The 15,992-nt window shown below is 49.7% G+C and overlaps 2 protein-coding genes across 2 annotated transcripts; both read right to left on the bottom strand.

Annotated features, from left to right (window-relative positions):
• Window positions 1-4,545: 4,545 nt before the first annotated feature.
• On the bottom strand, window positions 4,546-6,783 carry LOC113147092 (fibrillin-1-like). Its single transcript, XM_026336388.1, has 3 exons — window positions 6,692-6,783; window positions 4,867-6,383; window positions 4,546-4,760 (listed from the first exon to the last, which is right to left on the bottom strand). The coding sequence occupies exons 1-3, from the start codon at window positions 6,781-6,783 to the stop codon at window positions 4,546-4,548; spliced, it is 1,824 nt and encodes a 607-aa protein (XP_026192173.1).
• A 1,321-nt stretch (window positions 6,784-8,104) lies between these two features.
• On the bottom strand, window positions 8,105-9,526 carry LOC113147091 (neurogenic locus Notch protein-like). Its single transcript, XM_026336387.1, has one exon. The coding sequence runs from the start codon at window positions 9,524-9,526 to the stop codon at window positions 8,105-8,107; it is 1,422 nt and encodes a 473-aa protein (XP_026192172.1).
• Window positions 9,527-15,992: the final 6,466 nt, after the last annotated feature.

The following is a 15,992-nucleotide window of genomic DNA, read 5'->3' as shown; positions in this document are numbered from 1 at the left end:
CGGTGTGGAGCATGCAGCCTTGAAAAATTATGAAGAGGCTGATGAGGATACGAACACCGAGGAAATGGCATTGCGGCTGGATGATGAGGAGCAATCGCACCAGCATGAAGAGCATGATGAGCAGGAACAGCACAGCGGTATTCATCGTCCACAGGATCGAATGCATATTCGGCATGAGGATCCAGATCACCAGGAAACGCATGTGCCAGGTGGTGACGGTGTGGAGCATGCAGCCTTGAAAAATTATGAAGAGGCTGATGAGGATACGAACACCGAGGAAATGGCATTGCGGCTGGATGATGAGGAGCAATCGCACCAGCATGAAGAGCATGATGAGCAGGAAGAGCACAGCAGTAGTCATCATCCACAGGATCGAATGCGTATTCGGCATGAGGATCCAGAGGGGCAGGCAAGACGTGCGCTAGTTAGCGGTATGGAGAGTGATGTGAATAGGGAGCAGGTGGAGGGTGACGAAGGTATGAACCCCGACGCCAATGGACTGCAACATGATCAGGCGCCTGAAATGTCGCTGCAGGTGACACCGCCGCCCCATGGAGAGCGTTGGCTTTCTGTTACCTATTCAAGGAAACTGGAGAATGGTGAGCATCCGAACTTGGATTTGGACGCGCTGAAAATGATCGATCAGGAGCAACCACACCATCACGGATCCAATAATCATCATCAGCAGCAGCCTCATCCTCCGCAGGAGTCACAGCAGGAAGAGCACCGTTTGCCAAGTGATGAAGGTCTGGGGGACGCTGCAGAAGGAGAACAGCTTGAGGGTGGTGAGCATGTGGATATCGGTGAGAAAGCGTTGTCAAAGCCCCACCAGACGAACTCGCCGCAGCACCAGAATTTCGATAAGCAGCAAAAAAAGCACACGCCTTCTAAGCAGCGGCAGCCACCACAAAAAGAGTAGCCGCTGGCTAACCTTGAAATAAAAAGGACTCGCGGATAGAGAGCTGCTAGAAGGTGATGGGCACATGGGCTTTGATCCGAATACGCTGCAGAAGTCCCATCAGGTGCAAGCGCAGCAGCAAAAGCTAATTATTCTGCACCAGAGGCCTAATCAACAGCAAGGTCTACAGCAGGAAGAGCAGCGTCGGCCTGGTAATGAGGGTCGGACGGGCATTTTTGACGAAGAGAAGATGCGGCACAATGAGCGATTCAATGGGCATGAACTGGAGCTGCAAAACTTGGAGGGTATGCCTGGACTGCATCAGAAGCAGGATCGATAGCACGAGCAGAAACGTACTATGTAGCATGTTTATCATGAGCAGAAAAAACTTGAAGCTCCGTGTCATTATCAACAGCAGCAGACTGAACAGCTCCTAATAGAAAGGCTGAGTCAGGCACATTCTCATAGGGAACTGCAGCAAGACCAGCTTGTATAGCTGCAGCAGCGCGACATGCAGCAACTCCGTAAAAGCGGCACGTAGAAGAGTCGCATCGGCAGCGTTCTCAGCGGAAACAACAAGCGCTTGAGAGGTAGTACCCTCATGATTATCAGCCAGAAGCGCGTAAGGGCAATCATCTAGCTGCGGAGAAAATAGATCAGGAGCAGCGTCATGAAGATGAAAACGATGACGCATATGAGTCTCAGAAACGCGCTGACTCCGCTTTGGTGGCACCTCCTATTTCCTCATCATCTTCTTCGTCTGCTCCCTCTTACTTGCAGTCTGATGATGATTCGTTTAAAAATCCTGCTGACAGGCACTATGTTTGCCGCATATCTCCACGTGGGGGATCATGCGCGAGTCGCAAGCACAGTAATTGGCTCACTCAGTTGTACTGTCAATTCAAAGAATGCTGAATCAAGACGAAATGTGCTCATGGAAGTTGCGGCGGCTTAGCTCTGGTCTACCATACCTAGTACAGCTACGGCCGCTGCACCCGTGCGACAAAAGGTAACTTGTTTCCGGCGAACAGCTCCTGTGTGGACGAGTCAGGGGACTACGGTAGCGTCTATTGTACTTGCGATGACGGATATATCCTTCACGTGGGCAAATGTGTAGAAGATCCGTGCAAGGGCGTCAAACGCTACCCTGGGAGCTGCGAGCTGGACGGTATTACCCCGACTTGCCGGCGTGCAGACGGCTACGGCACCACGGGATTAGGCCTGTCCAGCAAGTGCGAGCTAAGCGACCTCTGCAAAGATCGACTTTGCGAGAACAGCACGGCTGCGCTGGATTGTAGGACCGTCAGCCTGACAGAGTATCAGTGCACGGGCACAACAGGGCATGTCGGCGGTAAGCCTTCGGGAACCGCCAAGCGTGTCAGATCCGAGAGCATCTTGAAGTGTTTCGATCTTCCGTGTGGCTCGAGGGTACTTGAGAGCTGCGAAGACACCGAGGATAGTTTTAGATCCACCTGTAGATCCGGAATCAGGCTAGTCCAAGCCTCTTTCGGCAGGACGTGCGAATATGAAAACCCCTGAAACAACAATGTGTGCGGGGCACCCGCCGCAATGTTCTGCTCGGCAGATGAATCAAAGCACACTTGTCAGTGTCAAAGTGGCTGTACGCTTTTCACGGGGAGTAACTAGCAATGTTGCCAGGTAGACGAAAGCACTAGAGGTTACAACACATATATCCTGGCAGGTTTGAGCGATGGCGGTGTGGGCGCTGCTGTGCTACTTTACGTGACGCACAACAAAAGAAATGCTTCTGCTGTTAGTGATGAGTTCGGAGATGCAGGCGACTCCACGGAAATGCCACAGGCAGCAGGCGCATTGGGACCGTCCGCGGATCAGCAAGCTGTGCAGCCTTCACCTTCCACTTGGGCTCGACCCAGTAGCAGTGGCGGCAGAACGATGAGGGAGAGCTGAAGCTCAAACAACACCAAAATCTACCAGTAGTACCGGTAGATTCATGAGTCTTGCAGCAGAGTTAGGAGCAGTAACAGTGGTACTAGCAGTCGCAAGCGCACTGCTCCATGCAGCAGCAACAGTGTCATAGCGACAGTAACGAAAGCAGCCGCAGGAACACCAAAAAATCCTGAGACAGTACTTATGTACGGGAGTGTGTGATCCCCAACATCCATTTGTGCGTCCAGCACCTAGCGTGTATGATTTATGCTGTAGGGTTTAATTGCGGGATTCCCTGTGGCAGTTTCTGCGCTTGTTTGTCGCACACTCCCCGAGATACAGTGTGGGCGACGTATGTCGTTTTTCTTGTCCTGAGTTCGATAAGGGCCGATGTACTTTTCTTATTTATGGGATGTCGTTTTGGTACTGGAAGTGTATGCATACATGAATTCGCTGTACGCTTCATTTCGGCTCTGATGAAAGGTAGTATCGAAAACCCCCTGTTCGCCTTAGGAATTAAGGATGCAACGATATGCCTCTTACCATTGTTGCATGAGAAGCTGTATGCGTCATTTTCACTTCAATAAACGCTGCTGCACTGATCGTCTTTATACGGACCTATCCTCTTGATTCATGGTTGCACACTTTAATGATTCGACAGGGGGGAGAGGCTTTCAAAGAAATGCGCGACTATTTCGAGGCATTATACCTTCGAGGTGTACGCGGTCAGGAGCCTACCGTAGCAGACAAAAACGCTGAAGAAAATCAGTTTGTAGAGGCACGCAGCTTAAGGAAATTCCGTACAGACACTGTGCAGGAAAGGGTGAACAGGGGGTAATCAAGCCACGAAAACTCATCAGGAAACACGATACTGGCAAACAGTCAAAGATTAAAAGCGAGCCGACAAAGGGAAAAGAGAAACACAGGTAGGTCCAGAGGGACAGAACGAGAGAGAGGGAGCGAAAAAGGTAACCGAGGGGAGGTGAAAAAAGGGAGTGACGAAAAGCCTCCATGGCAGTTGGTGGCTAGTCTGCGAAAACAAAAGTAAATGCGTCTGGCTTCGAGTGCATGCGGAAAGATAAAAATATTGTGCCCGATTCTCCCGAGATTTGGACTTGACAATTTGAAGATTCCTACTTGGCGTTCAAGAATTATCGCAACAGTGTAGGCTCCAATGCAGACGGCTGAATTTCAAGATCTGAGGATTTGTGGCTCGACGCCACACTTGAAACACTGTAAAGTTAGGCGCAGAGGCATCAAGAGCCACAGAATGTTTTGCCTGGACCCAAGGGAGGAAAAGGTGCGGGTAAGTAGGTAGAATGTAGGGAAGCAACCCCACGAGCGGATACGCAACCAAGAAAGAGACACTAGATAAAGGGAGAGCAAAGGAATCAGCAAGAAGTAATACTCTGCGAAACAGAGCAAAATGGTCGGCACAGAGAAAAGCAGCGATGCAGAAACGAACAGGTAAAGAGTGAAAAAGAATGCTCGCTACTTCGTCAGCTAGCCAGCAACTGAACAAACCGAAAGTCTATCATGAAAGATGGATATGGAATACTGGGGCACAGATGTGCATATAGCCCCTCTCCTGTGCGTCCACAGTACGTGGAGTACACGGATTTGTAATCCGACAACGCTACAGCCTCGACGAGAAGCCCATGTGCACAAGCGTATGTATTTGGCTAGATATGGTGTGACAAAATTATAGCCACTCCAAACTCTATATAGCCGGACAAAAACTAAGCCACAGCACAGACGTCATTATAAATATGCACCGAGACAACGCATGTTCTTAGTGCTGGTGCTGTCGCTACCACCCAATGTCCTGCCTGTGCTGATGTCACATAGGCACCTGTGGATGCAGCAGATCCGAATATGCATGCAAAAACCTTTGAGGCCGCTTTCCCAGCCAGGAGAGTGGTTACTGGTCCCCAAGCTATTCTATTCACCGACACTAGACTGGAGAACGTTTGTGATCAAATGCGAAAGTACCAGCAGCAGTGTGATATATTTTGTCTCGAGCATGTTCCAATTTACTCTAGCAACTCCTTTTATTATACATATTGCCCCCCATTGGCGCCAGCCTCTGCCAGGACTAAAATATGCTGAATCTGAGACCTCCTGTGCGTTTTCTTTCAAGAACTTTACTTCCTCATCATTTAACTCTAAACCAGACCGCACGTACGTGCATGCAAACGCCGAAAGAAGGAGGAGGACTCCTCCCCCAATCCCCCCGTACAGCACATAATTGGTCCCCTCCTCGTCTTTTGCACAATACTGTCCCGTCTCTCCAGTCGCCACAGTGTACCCATCTGTGCAGGTGCACATGTAGGCTGTACTCGTAGCCACACAGCGGTTGGCGGTACTGAGACTTCCGCAGGGGCTGGTAAGGCAGGGGTCATCCCTTGCACATCGATACTGCGCCGTTTCTTTCACCAAACTATGTCCCGTGAAGCATGTGCAGATCACACCCTGGGAGGTGTCCACGCATTCCTGAACACCCTCAATCCCGCAAGGGTTGGAGGAGCACACAAAGTGGTTGAAAATATCGTCACACATTAGTTTTCCTTCAACCTTCACAGACGTATAGCCCAGGTTGCATTCACAACTGTATCGGCCGGGACCCTCGTGGTAGCAGGCTTTGGTGGAAGTGTTGTCACCGCAAGGACTATCGCTGCACATATCCCTCATCCAGCAAGTCTGAGGCACTGTATCATTATTGACCTCGTAGTATTCCGGACAGGTACACTGAACCTGTCCGTCAACGAGCATACATGTTCCGGGATGGCAAGGTGAAGAGCGGCAGAGGTCCTCCACACACGAGGTGCCGTCGCCAATATACCCTTCGTTGCACTCGCAGTATGTTCCCCCATGGGCGACATCCTCCTGCTTACAGGATGAAGACTCAGGGCACTTGTTCCCATAACTGTCGCAGCTGCAGCCTCCATGACTGCTATCACCATAATGCAAGAGACCATTGCACAGGGCCCATTTGTTTGTGCACCATTCACCAGACTGACCATGCAGCATGTGTGTTTTGCTGCAGCAGTACGAAGGAGGGCACTTCAAGCCAGAAGGATAATCGCCATATGACCGATTTCTACATGGCCCCCCATCTACACTGTACTTGCACACATAGTTCCGGATGTCCTTGAACGCGGGATTCAGCCACCCACTTCCACTGCTTTTTGTAGAGGAAGCAACTTCCACTGCTGCTGTGGCTGCTTGTTCTAATGCCTCTATACCCGGATTGCTGTGCCCGGTAACGCTCCTAAGGGTCGAAGTTAACGCCAACTGCCCGGTGGCTTCCCGCGTTGACTCAGGGGATTGGGAAAGCAGCACTCCTTCCCCCTCCCCTTTTACTTCTGCCAATGCTGAAGAATAGACGCTCACGAAGGTAGCCGTCACAGTGATGGTGAGAAGAGACACAGCGAAGACCCTCAAGCCACAGAAGTCCTTCATTCTGCCGAGACCGCTAGAGCTTCCATCGAGCATTACATTCGGCCGATTGGAAGAATTCGATTTTAGGATTTGAGAAGTTTTGTCGGTTTCTGTGTGAAAGGAGTCACCAGCAAATCTGGTGTAGCCGGAGAGGGAGCTCCTCTACAAGGCACTTCAGTGCGTCGGCAGCGGGCTGTTGGGGACGACGTTCTGGTTGCACCAGCAGCTGCCGTGAGGTAGAAGCACAAATAAAAGGCTTGGCAGAGGGCAGATCACCTTTGAATAGCCAAAAAGCAGGGCATGTACGTATTTAGCTGTATGTTGGCGCTACCACAAGCAAGCTTCTGCAGTAGGTCGTTCCGTGGAAAGACCGGCCATGTGGAGTCCCAAGTGGACGACTTTCTGAGCACTGGCTAATCCTCGACATTAGACGCCACACCGTACTCTGAAAATCTAGAGTATGCACTTTTACCCTGCATAGTAAACAAACATTCCAATTCTTGGAGCTGATTTGCGCTGGTTTGCACCCCTACCATGCTTTCCCCAAGGAGAATGGCAGTATCGAATCTAAAGTCCGTTTTGTCAGCATTACGCTGGTCCTGGGCTAGAACCTGGATTCCGTAGCTTCGCTCCCTCCATACAACTGCTAAAAATTAGTCTAAGGACCAAAACTATGTAACTCAACACCACAAATCGAACATGATACACGGAAGCTGCGGACAGGGGCCACAAACCACGCCTGGCCAGAGGTCCAGCTGTTGCTACTGTAGCTGCTATTGCTAAACACTAAACATGAAAAATATGTGCGTACAGAAGTCATAGCTGTGTTATCGTTTTCTCAAACTCCGAAACTCAAATCAAACGCACGCTTTAACTTGCTTCCTGTACCATTCACCCTGTTCCCAAAACAAACTACGGAACGTTCTAAAGATTCCGGGCGATGATGTCTTTTCAGGTAGCTAGGTAGTTGTAAGTATAAAGACACATCAATCTGTTTGAGAGGCCTCCTTGTGCGCTTGCTTGGCTGCCGATTAATTGTGCCCATCAGCTGTTGAAACTACGTCCATTTGGTGCCACAATAACGAAATATTTCTGTAGAGCCATTGCTGCAGCATCTCTGGCAAAAACTTCAGCAATAAGCTGCAGAAGCAGCAGCATCAGAAGCCGAGCACCGCGAAACGCGTGCCTTAGCGAGTTTCGACATTGTAAAAAGTACAAGAGAGCTCGAAAAAAAGCCAACGCCAACTCACCGCTAGCCAGGCATCTGGAGCCTCGTCTATGCGCATTCTGCTCTTTCTAGTGCCATCGTTGTAGCCAATGATCTGCACCCTCGTCCTAAGCTGCATGGGCACACCAACATCTCGCAGCAGAGGGGTTTGTTCGAAATAGGCGCAGTTATTTTTCCCCTTGCACATCCACCACCTTTTATTTCCCCAGCAGTTGAGGCAGCAACACCGACGGATCTTCTTTGAGTAATTGTCAAGTAGCTCTCCGCGAACTCCGGGCATTTCTTTGCCGTTTTTGCGCTCATTTCATATTAGTGGCAGGCACCGCTCTCTTTCCGCTGTCCTAGCTCGTGCCTTGGCTGCTGTAGGTCATGAGACGGTTTCTGAAGAGCCTGCTGGCCTTCCAGCACCCCGCGGCCTCCACTCTGACTGCGAGTGCTCCAGCAGACAGAAATACAAGCAGCATTCTGGATACTGCCAGACGCGCTACGTTTTTACTTCACCTCAATGGCAGTGCAGCTGGAAAAAATAAAATGCAGCAGAGCTTGCTGCAGCACGATAGCGGAAACCTACACATGAGCCCATTTTACAGACTGCATCGATATGCATTGATTGCGCCTCCTTTCCCCGATCAGCCCCAGCCTCTAGCAGGACTAGAATATGCTGAATCTGAGACCTCCTGTGCGTTTTCTTTCAAGAACTTTACTTCCTCATCATTTAACTCTGAATCAGGCCTCATGTACGTGCATGCAAACGCCGAGAGAAGGAGGAGGACTCCTCCCCCAATCCCCCCGTACAGCACATAATTGGTCCCCTCCTCGTCTTTTGCACAATACTGTCCCGTCTCTCCAATCGCCACAGTGTACCCATCTGTGCAGGTGCACATGTAGGCTGTACTCGTAGCCACACAGCGGTTGGCGGTACTGAGACTTCCGCAGGGGCTGGTAAGGCAGGGGTCATCCCTTGCACATCGATACTGCGCCGTTTCTTTCACCAAACTATGTCCCGTGAAGCATGTGCAGATCACACCCTGGGAGGTGTCCACGCATTCCTGAACACCCTCAATCCCGCAAGGGTTGGAGGAGCACACAAAGTGGTTGAAAATATCGTCACACATTAGTTTTCCTTCAACCTTCACAGACGTATAGCCCAGGTTGCATTCACAACTGTATCGGCCGGGACCCTCGTGGTAGCAGGCTTTGGTGGAAGTGTTGTCACCGCAAGGACTATCGCTGCACATATCCCTCATCCAGCAAGTCTGAGGCACTGTATCATTATTGACCTCGTAGTATTCCGGACAGGTACACTGAACCTGTCCGTCAACGAGCATACATGTTCCGGGATGGCAAGGTGAAGAGCGGCAGAGGTCCTCCACACACGAGGTGCCGTCGCCAATATACCCTTCGTTGCACTCGCAGTATGTTCCCCCATGGGCGACATCCTCCTGCTTACAGGATGAAGACTCAGGGCACTTGTTCCCATAACTGTCGCAGCTGCAGCCTCCATGACTGCTATCACCATAATGCAAGAGACCATTGCACAGGGCCCATTTGTTTGTGCACCATTCACCAGACTGACCATGCAGCATGTGTGTTTTGCTGCAGCAGTACGAAGGAGGGCACTTCAAGCCAGAAGGATAATCGCCATATGACCGATTTCTACATGGCCCCCCATCTACACTGTACTTGCACACATAGTTCCGGATGTCCTTGAACGCGGGATTCAGCCACCCACTTCCACTGCTTTTTGTAGAAGAAGCAACTTCCACTGCTGCTGTGGCTGTTTGTTCTAATGCCTCTATACCCGGATTGCTGTGCCCGGTAACGCTCCTAAGGGTCGAAGTTAACGCCAACTGCCCGGTGGCTTCCCCCGTTGACTCAGGAGATTGGGAAAGCAGCACTCCTTCCCCCTCCCCTTTTACTTCTGCCAATGCTGAAGGATAGACGCTCACGAAGGTAGCCGTCACAGTGATGGTGAGAAGAGACACAGCGAGGACCCTCAAGCCACAGAAGTCCTTCATTCTGCCGAGACCGCTAGAGCTTCCATCGAGCATTACATTCGGCCGATTGGAAGAATTCGATTTTAGGATTTGAGAAGTTTTGTTGGTTTCTGTGTGAAAGGAGGCACCAGCAAATCTGGTGTAGCCGGAGAGGGAGCTCCTCTACAAGGCACTTCAATGCGTCGGCAGCGGGCTGTTGGGGACGACGTTCTGGTTGCACCAGCAGCTGCCGTGAGGTAGAAGCACAAATAAAAGGCTTGGCAGAGAGCAGATCACCTTTGAATAGCCAAAAAGCAGGGCATGTACGTATTTAGCTGTATGTTGGCGCTACCACAAGCAAGCTTCTGCAGTAGGTCGAGCCGTGCAAGCACCAGCGGGATCTAGATCCGACTGCTTGGCACGCGGCCACATCATAGCAGAGACCGTGGGGTCTAAACCATATGCAAGAAATTTTCTCGCTACGCGAACACCTGCAGTTCGTGAGGCTTTGTGTTGGTTCTTCTAAGGGAGATTCTCAAGGGGATTGTTGGCAGCGGTTGCGATGCAAACATTTTCTGCTGGATACTACAGTCTTGAAACCGGAACGCGTGAAGTTCTCCCAATCATTGCACGCATAAAACCCAAAAATAGTTCTTGGACACAAACTCTATGCCTTTATGTCTACTGAATACCATGAAGAGGGGATGCCGACCAAGATCTGTAACCACAGCTAGCTGGAGATTCTTCTCTTGCTGTTTTGCTGCTTCTGTTATTACTGGCTCTAAGATTGTTGGTGATCTCACTCACCGTGATTATGCCGCTGCCGCTGTATGTGGTGTTGTTGGCCTTTTTTCAAGATTTTTTCCAGGGAGCAAAGTCCTGTAGCATCCGCCCCATTCACAGCCCGAAGTGAAAAAGACTCAACACACCAGCAGTAGGAAGCTGAAGAAATACAGCTCTTTAGACTTAAAAAGGTAGCTTCAGAGCTCAGGACGTCCCAAGAGGACCGAGATACATAGACTGTAACGGGCTGGTCCACCCAACACTTTCCACTACGCTAACTATTTTTTGCCAAGAACTGACATGTAATTGACCACTTGACTTGTCTTTTGTTACATTGTACTTAATTAGAGGTAAAATTAGCTCAGCAGAAGATAACGCAGTGTTGTGCTTGCGGGTGCTAAATGCAGTGTGCAACCAGCTGTGAATGCCCTAAGAGCTTAGAATATGCGGCAATTCACACTCTAGCTGGCCCGCTCCCTTCGCGTCGAAATGTTAGATAGGACGCGCGGGGGAAAGCAGGAGGTATTTTGGACAGCCCTCAATAACATTGTATCCAGTTTGTATTGAGTCTAGGGTCAAGTGTCTCCCTATGGAGACTTTGATGAAATGTTGCAGCTGGTAGCATCGCGTGGCCCGCAGCTCTCCCTCCCTCATCCACTGGGAATAAAATGCAGTGCCATGTGATTCTATCCTAGAGCACTTGCTGTCTGGTCTCAAACAAGCCGTTTGCTAGCTCAATTATCTTATATTCTCTGACAGGCGACAGGAAAACGCACCCCGGCGAAACAAGTAGACGCCAACACGACACAGACGCCGTTCTGCAAGCTTAAATGAACGTAATAACTCTAGAGCTAATGGAATCTCGTGACTTTGTAGCGAAAACAAATGTATGAGTGGATCTACGATTTTATGCAGACAAGGATAATATTACCGCCGTTAGGGTGAGCACGTACTCGCAGATTTCATCGGCGTGTTGGAGAAGTATCCCGCTCTGTTCACTACAGATAGAACCAAACCATTGCTTCTTTCGGCGTGTGTTTACTCAAAGAAATAAAAAGGCCGAATCCATTTTTGTAGAGGAAATCGCCTGCCTTCGGGGACTAGTACAGTTTACGCCTGCATACAACTCGACCCAGAGATTCATACCGAGATCAACTCAACATCAAGCATCGGAAGGAGAGAGAAAGCTAACGAGGGAGAGATTGTCAGTAGATCGGCTAATATAAAACGTTTTTGCCAAAACAATAGAACGTAGACGGAGAGCTGCGGTATCAGTGGTTACTATTAGGTCCATCCAGAGTGCGACGCCAAGGCGGCGCAGGATGGGCGGCGCCATGAGGACTGAGCAGCCAGCCAATGGCAATCATATCCATGATGTACTACTTGAGGCTTCAAGAGCAAATAAACGCCTCTTGTTTGTCTCTGGCTAGAAGGCAATTTCAATGCTGGAGCTAAGAGTTGTGGATGTCGGGGCTGTGTCAACAGGCGCCAGCATTCTGTCTAAGGTGGACTAGAAGAATATTCCAGACGGACGCTGCGCTCGAAACCAGCCCCAGCCAACCTCCCAACAGCTCATTTGCTTGCATTGTGGGAATTGTGTCACGTCATGAGGAGCTACAAGCACATGCAAAATAGCAAAGAACTTGAGCAACGGGATGCAGTTCCGCAGAAGCATGCTGTGTTTCTAGCCTTGAGATTTGGTCCCCGTGGATCGGCAGGTTTTCTGTGGTGCACCAGATGGAGTAGATGAAAAAGCATGCAACCAGGTGTGTAGGGTCATCTATCATTCTCTTGCAAACCAATTGTTTAACACTCTAGGAATCTCGCTCCAAGCTCTACGCGCCACGCAACTATCAATAGTGGCTTCCTAGAAAAGTCCTCCAACTCCTAGAAATATTCACGGACTTTAGACACAAGTTGTGCAGTTGAGTGTGTGTGGGCAAAGCGGAGCAAAATATTGCGAAAGCGCGCGGTTGGTGCCCGTTGTCTGTCTACCTGCTTGTGTGTGATTCGCAGTGGTCATATAATGGTCCATGTGTAGGCAGGGCCACATCAGCATTCCATAAAGTGCTAAAAAGCTTCTTTTCCCCATGTGTAATGCCACTTTAAAACGACCCTTCCAGAGACCAGTTGAGAGTATTTGGTCGGCTCTCTCGGCGACCAAGTTGCGGCATGGGACGAAATGGGCATATTGCTGAGGTAGTCGACAGCGGAGATGGTCCTCGGACTCTTAACCTCTCGGAGTCCAGATCAAATAAGCTGGAATCGATTTGGAAACCAGATGTGTTGGGGGGTATAGGGGAACCGCACAACAAGTGTTGAAAATCTCGACATGGCAGTGCACACTGCTCTATCGCGAAACGCATGCCAGGCCACCAGAAGAACCCTGAAAGGCGCCTAACCGAATATGAATATCTTCATGGCTTGAACATAATCAGGGCTCTATGAGCAAACTGGTATTATGGAATGAATGGAGTCGAACAAGCGATGGAGTTTCCGCCCTGATTCAAACGACATCAGGACACACTCAAAGTGGTAGTGCTTCAACAGTTTGCCATTCTGGATTTAGAAAGTAATTGAGAATGCGCTGGCTTCAAAGGCATACGATTCACTCACTTTTGATAGAAGTCGCGAATCCTCACAGCCAGGAGCTGTTAATGGTGCACATTAGTAAGTGGCTGGGGCGTCTCCTGAGCGCGTTTCGACCACGTCGGTGGTGCCCTGAATATACGTCACTATAGATCCATACTGCAGAAGGCAGCCAAGCCAGCAAACAACGCTTGAGTATCAAGTCTAGAAAACTCTGTATAAATCACATAAAAGATTCACGGCAGCTCAGGGCAGTAACATGATGCCCATATAAGTAGCGGCGGAAAATCTTCACAACCCACCACATTGCATACAGTTCCTTACACCGCACTGGATATTGCTGCGCGGCTTTGGTGAAACAATGAAAATGACAACTCTTGCCCTGATGTTTTGAAGTTTCCGCAGCTTGTTGACAGTAAATCAACCTAACGCTTCGTCATCAGTTGTTAGGAGAAAAGTTCGCTCGTAGTCGAGCCTTGGAAGTGCCCAAGAGTGTGTAAGGCGGCTGAGAAGCGGCCTTCATAGGGGGCATTACCCACCTCTGTCTTAGGCGAAGCCCGCTTTTTGTTAAGTAGATTAGTCAAGAAAGCCTCAATCCGAGCAAGTCCAGGAATGAAGTTTGGGTAGTAAAATGTAAGCCCACAGACGTCCTCGCTACGTCGTACCGGGTGCGTGGTGGGAAATGGCACACCTTGCTTGCTCAGAATTTGTCTATATCTGCCTCGATATGTGCATTCAAAGCAGGTAATACTCAAAACGCAAATCGGTTTCATGAAAGCGAACACTTGCGTGCCTTTACATATCACTGCTTGTCCCGCGGTAGCTACAGCGCACCCGTTAGGTAATGTAGGCGCTTTTAAACGTTGTAGCCAAGAAATAAGGCGTCGTCCATGTAGGCTGCCATCTATTCATCCTTGATAAGCTCATAAATATCCTGATTACCTGCCTTTGCAGTACAAAGTACAACCGGAGGATTAACACGTCCAGGGGTCATACAGTACTACTTGCCTCTACTAGTCCCACTGTGGAACACCTTTTTGTAACTGGCATGAGGCCGAATGAAGGTGTCTGTGAAGTCAACTGTAGCGCATAGTGTTGACTTGCGTAGTCTGACGAGCAACTAGCCAATAGGAGGCATTGGACGTTCCACACTAATCTTGCTCTGAGCCTTGGCGTTAATGCGCATGCGCCACTTGCCGTCTTTTTCGGCATGAACACCGAGGTATGGCCAAGGCGCTTGTTTCCTGCCTTTTGCCTGGAAAATCAGTCATCTGCTTGTCGCGAATCCTGTCTTTATGCTGTCCGGCCTCAGATACCGCAGAAATTAGTTTGCAATGGATCCAGAGATAAGCTTAATACGATGCGCTGGATGAGCACATGGCCCGGCCTGCTGGCAGCCCCTAATTATCAAAGACATTCGCAACTTCCTTGATATATGCACATTACTGCTGTTCTTCAGCTAAACTTTGTGTGAAATGCCCTGCTAAAGAGCCAGTGGCACCGCCAGTAAGGCCAGAAAAATGGTCAGATCCATCCTCTCTCACCGCAATGCCGAGCTACCCACATAAAGACTCTGGCCTACCTTTTGGGTAGCCTTGGTTACAATAGGTAAAATGATCGTGCTGAGGAAGCCATCAGTTACGTCTTCCTAGCGTTTTCCGGCACTCCAACCTCCACAGCATGCAGCTATGACGCCATGCTCTCTCGTCTTCTATTGGGTCACCCATGACATTTTTCGGATTGCCTCATGATGCAGTTTTCCAACATAGAAGCCAGAAGCCATGCTCAGAGAACGCGAGTCAGATTTGAACTTTCTTTTAGCTTTCGTAGCCTTGCCAATCCTTGCACTCGGTCACTCAAGACAGCAAACCTGTGCCTTAGGGATCACGGTTATAAACTAAACGGTTTGTACTTCTGCGGGAGAATAGCAGATTCACTTCCCACCCAGCTTCACGTCATGCTGGGAATTCCTGACCACTGATCAATGCCTCTATCAGCGCAGACTTGGCCGTTAGTGGGTTTTCAACTGGAGCTCTATCGTTTGCAGCCCCATTCATTGCGCCGGAGCTTGGGTAGGATGTCTCCCGCTTCACTGATATCCCTTCTTTTCTCGCCACACAGCCTGCTTTCCCGTGGCTGCACTCTGTTGTTCAACGTTTTTGCTATCCTGCATGAGCTTTCAGTTCCTGATTACGCCACGATTCCCCATAAGGCAAGCAAACGCATTGTTGGAAGATTGTGTGCGGTGCTCCAACTGCCCAGGCGTATACATTCTAGCGTTGGACGACTTTACCTGTCGCACGATGCTTTCTGTGCCAGCAGCTGGAAAGCTCTTACTGCAACTAAGCTTACATGTATGCAGGGCATTTTGCCGCCCGTCGTGCCTCGATCCCTTTAAGGAAAAGGGCTTTGGGCTTGAGGGAGTGAAGATCAGGAAGAGGGATCAGTACAGTTATTGACTACAGCTATTCTAGATTAGTCACCTCAGACAGTCGTAAAAGGTAAAGCGACGAAAATTTTTTGATGCTTAGGAATACATTCCAAGTTCAGGTACGGCCGCCAAGGATTATGAGGGATTAGCTTGGATGTCAATGCAAAAGATTTCCTCACAAAACGGACCAATCCGCTGTGGCGCAGAAAAGCGCAAGGGTCTATTAAATATTTTCCAGTCCTTCCCCATAAAACACCACACATGCAAGTTACCACAGGCTCATAGGAGGCCAAGCGCTTGATGCGAGAAAATCGAGATACACCCTGCGGTCGTTCATGCCACACAACGACCATACAGTGTGAGCATTCCCTCATGCTTGGATAGAAGATTGCCTCTTCTTTCCTGATGCAACCTGAGTGGTTCGAAGCGGAAGAAGCTGCAATTTTTACTGCACAGCAGTCTCTGCAGTCAAGCGCGGAGCTTAGCCGCAAGCCTACTCTATGGCCATTTCAGCGAGCGCCAGACAGTACGTGTAAGCAAGGCTTTTGCCGAAGGTATACGCCAAGAAATCGAATGGTTCAGTGCATAGCGAGTACTCAAGGATGTGGTCCTAACAGTGCAGAGTTGCTACGGTTTCAAACCATTGGTGGAGACAGCGTGCTGAGTTTTTCCATGAGACAGTAGGTGGTGCTGGCACCTGATCCATGAGATAACTCTCTGCCATGCAGGTCAGAATAT

This window comes from Cyclospora cayetanensis, unplaced genomic scaffold, assembly GCF_002999335.1.
Source record: "Cyclospora cayetanensis isolate NF1_C8 unplaced genomic scaffold, CcayRef3 CcayRef3_contig_124, whole genome shotgun sequence".
Lineage (NCBI taxonomy): Eukaryota > Apicomplexa > Conoidasida > Eucoccidiorida > Eimeriidae > Cyclospora > Cyclospora cayetanensis.
The sequence above is the reverse complement of the archived record's forward strand: the minus strand, read 5'-3'. Positions and strand labels throughout refer to the sequence as shown.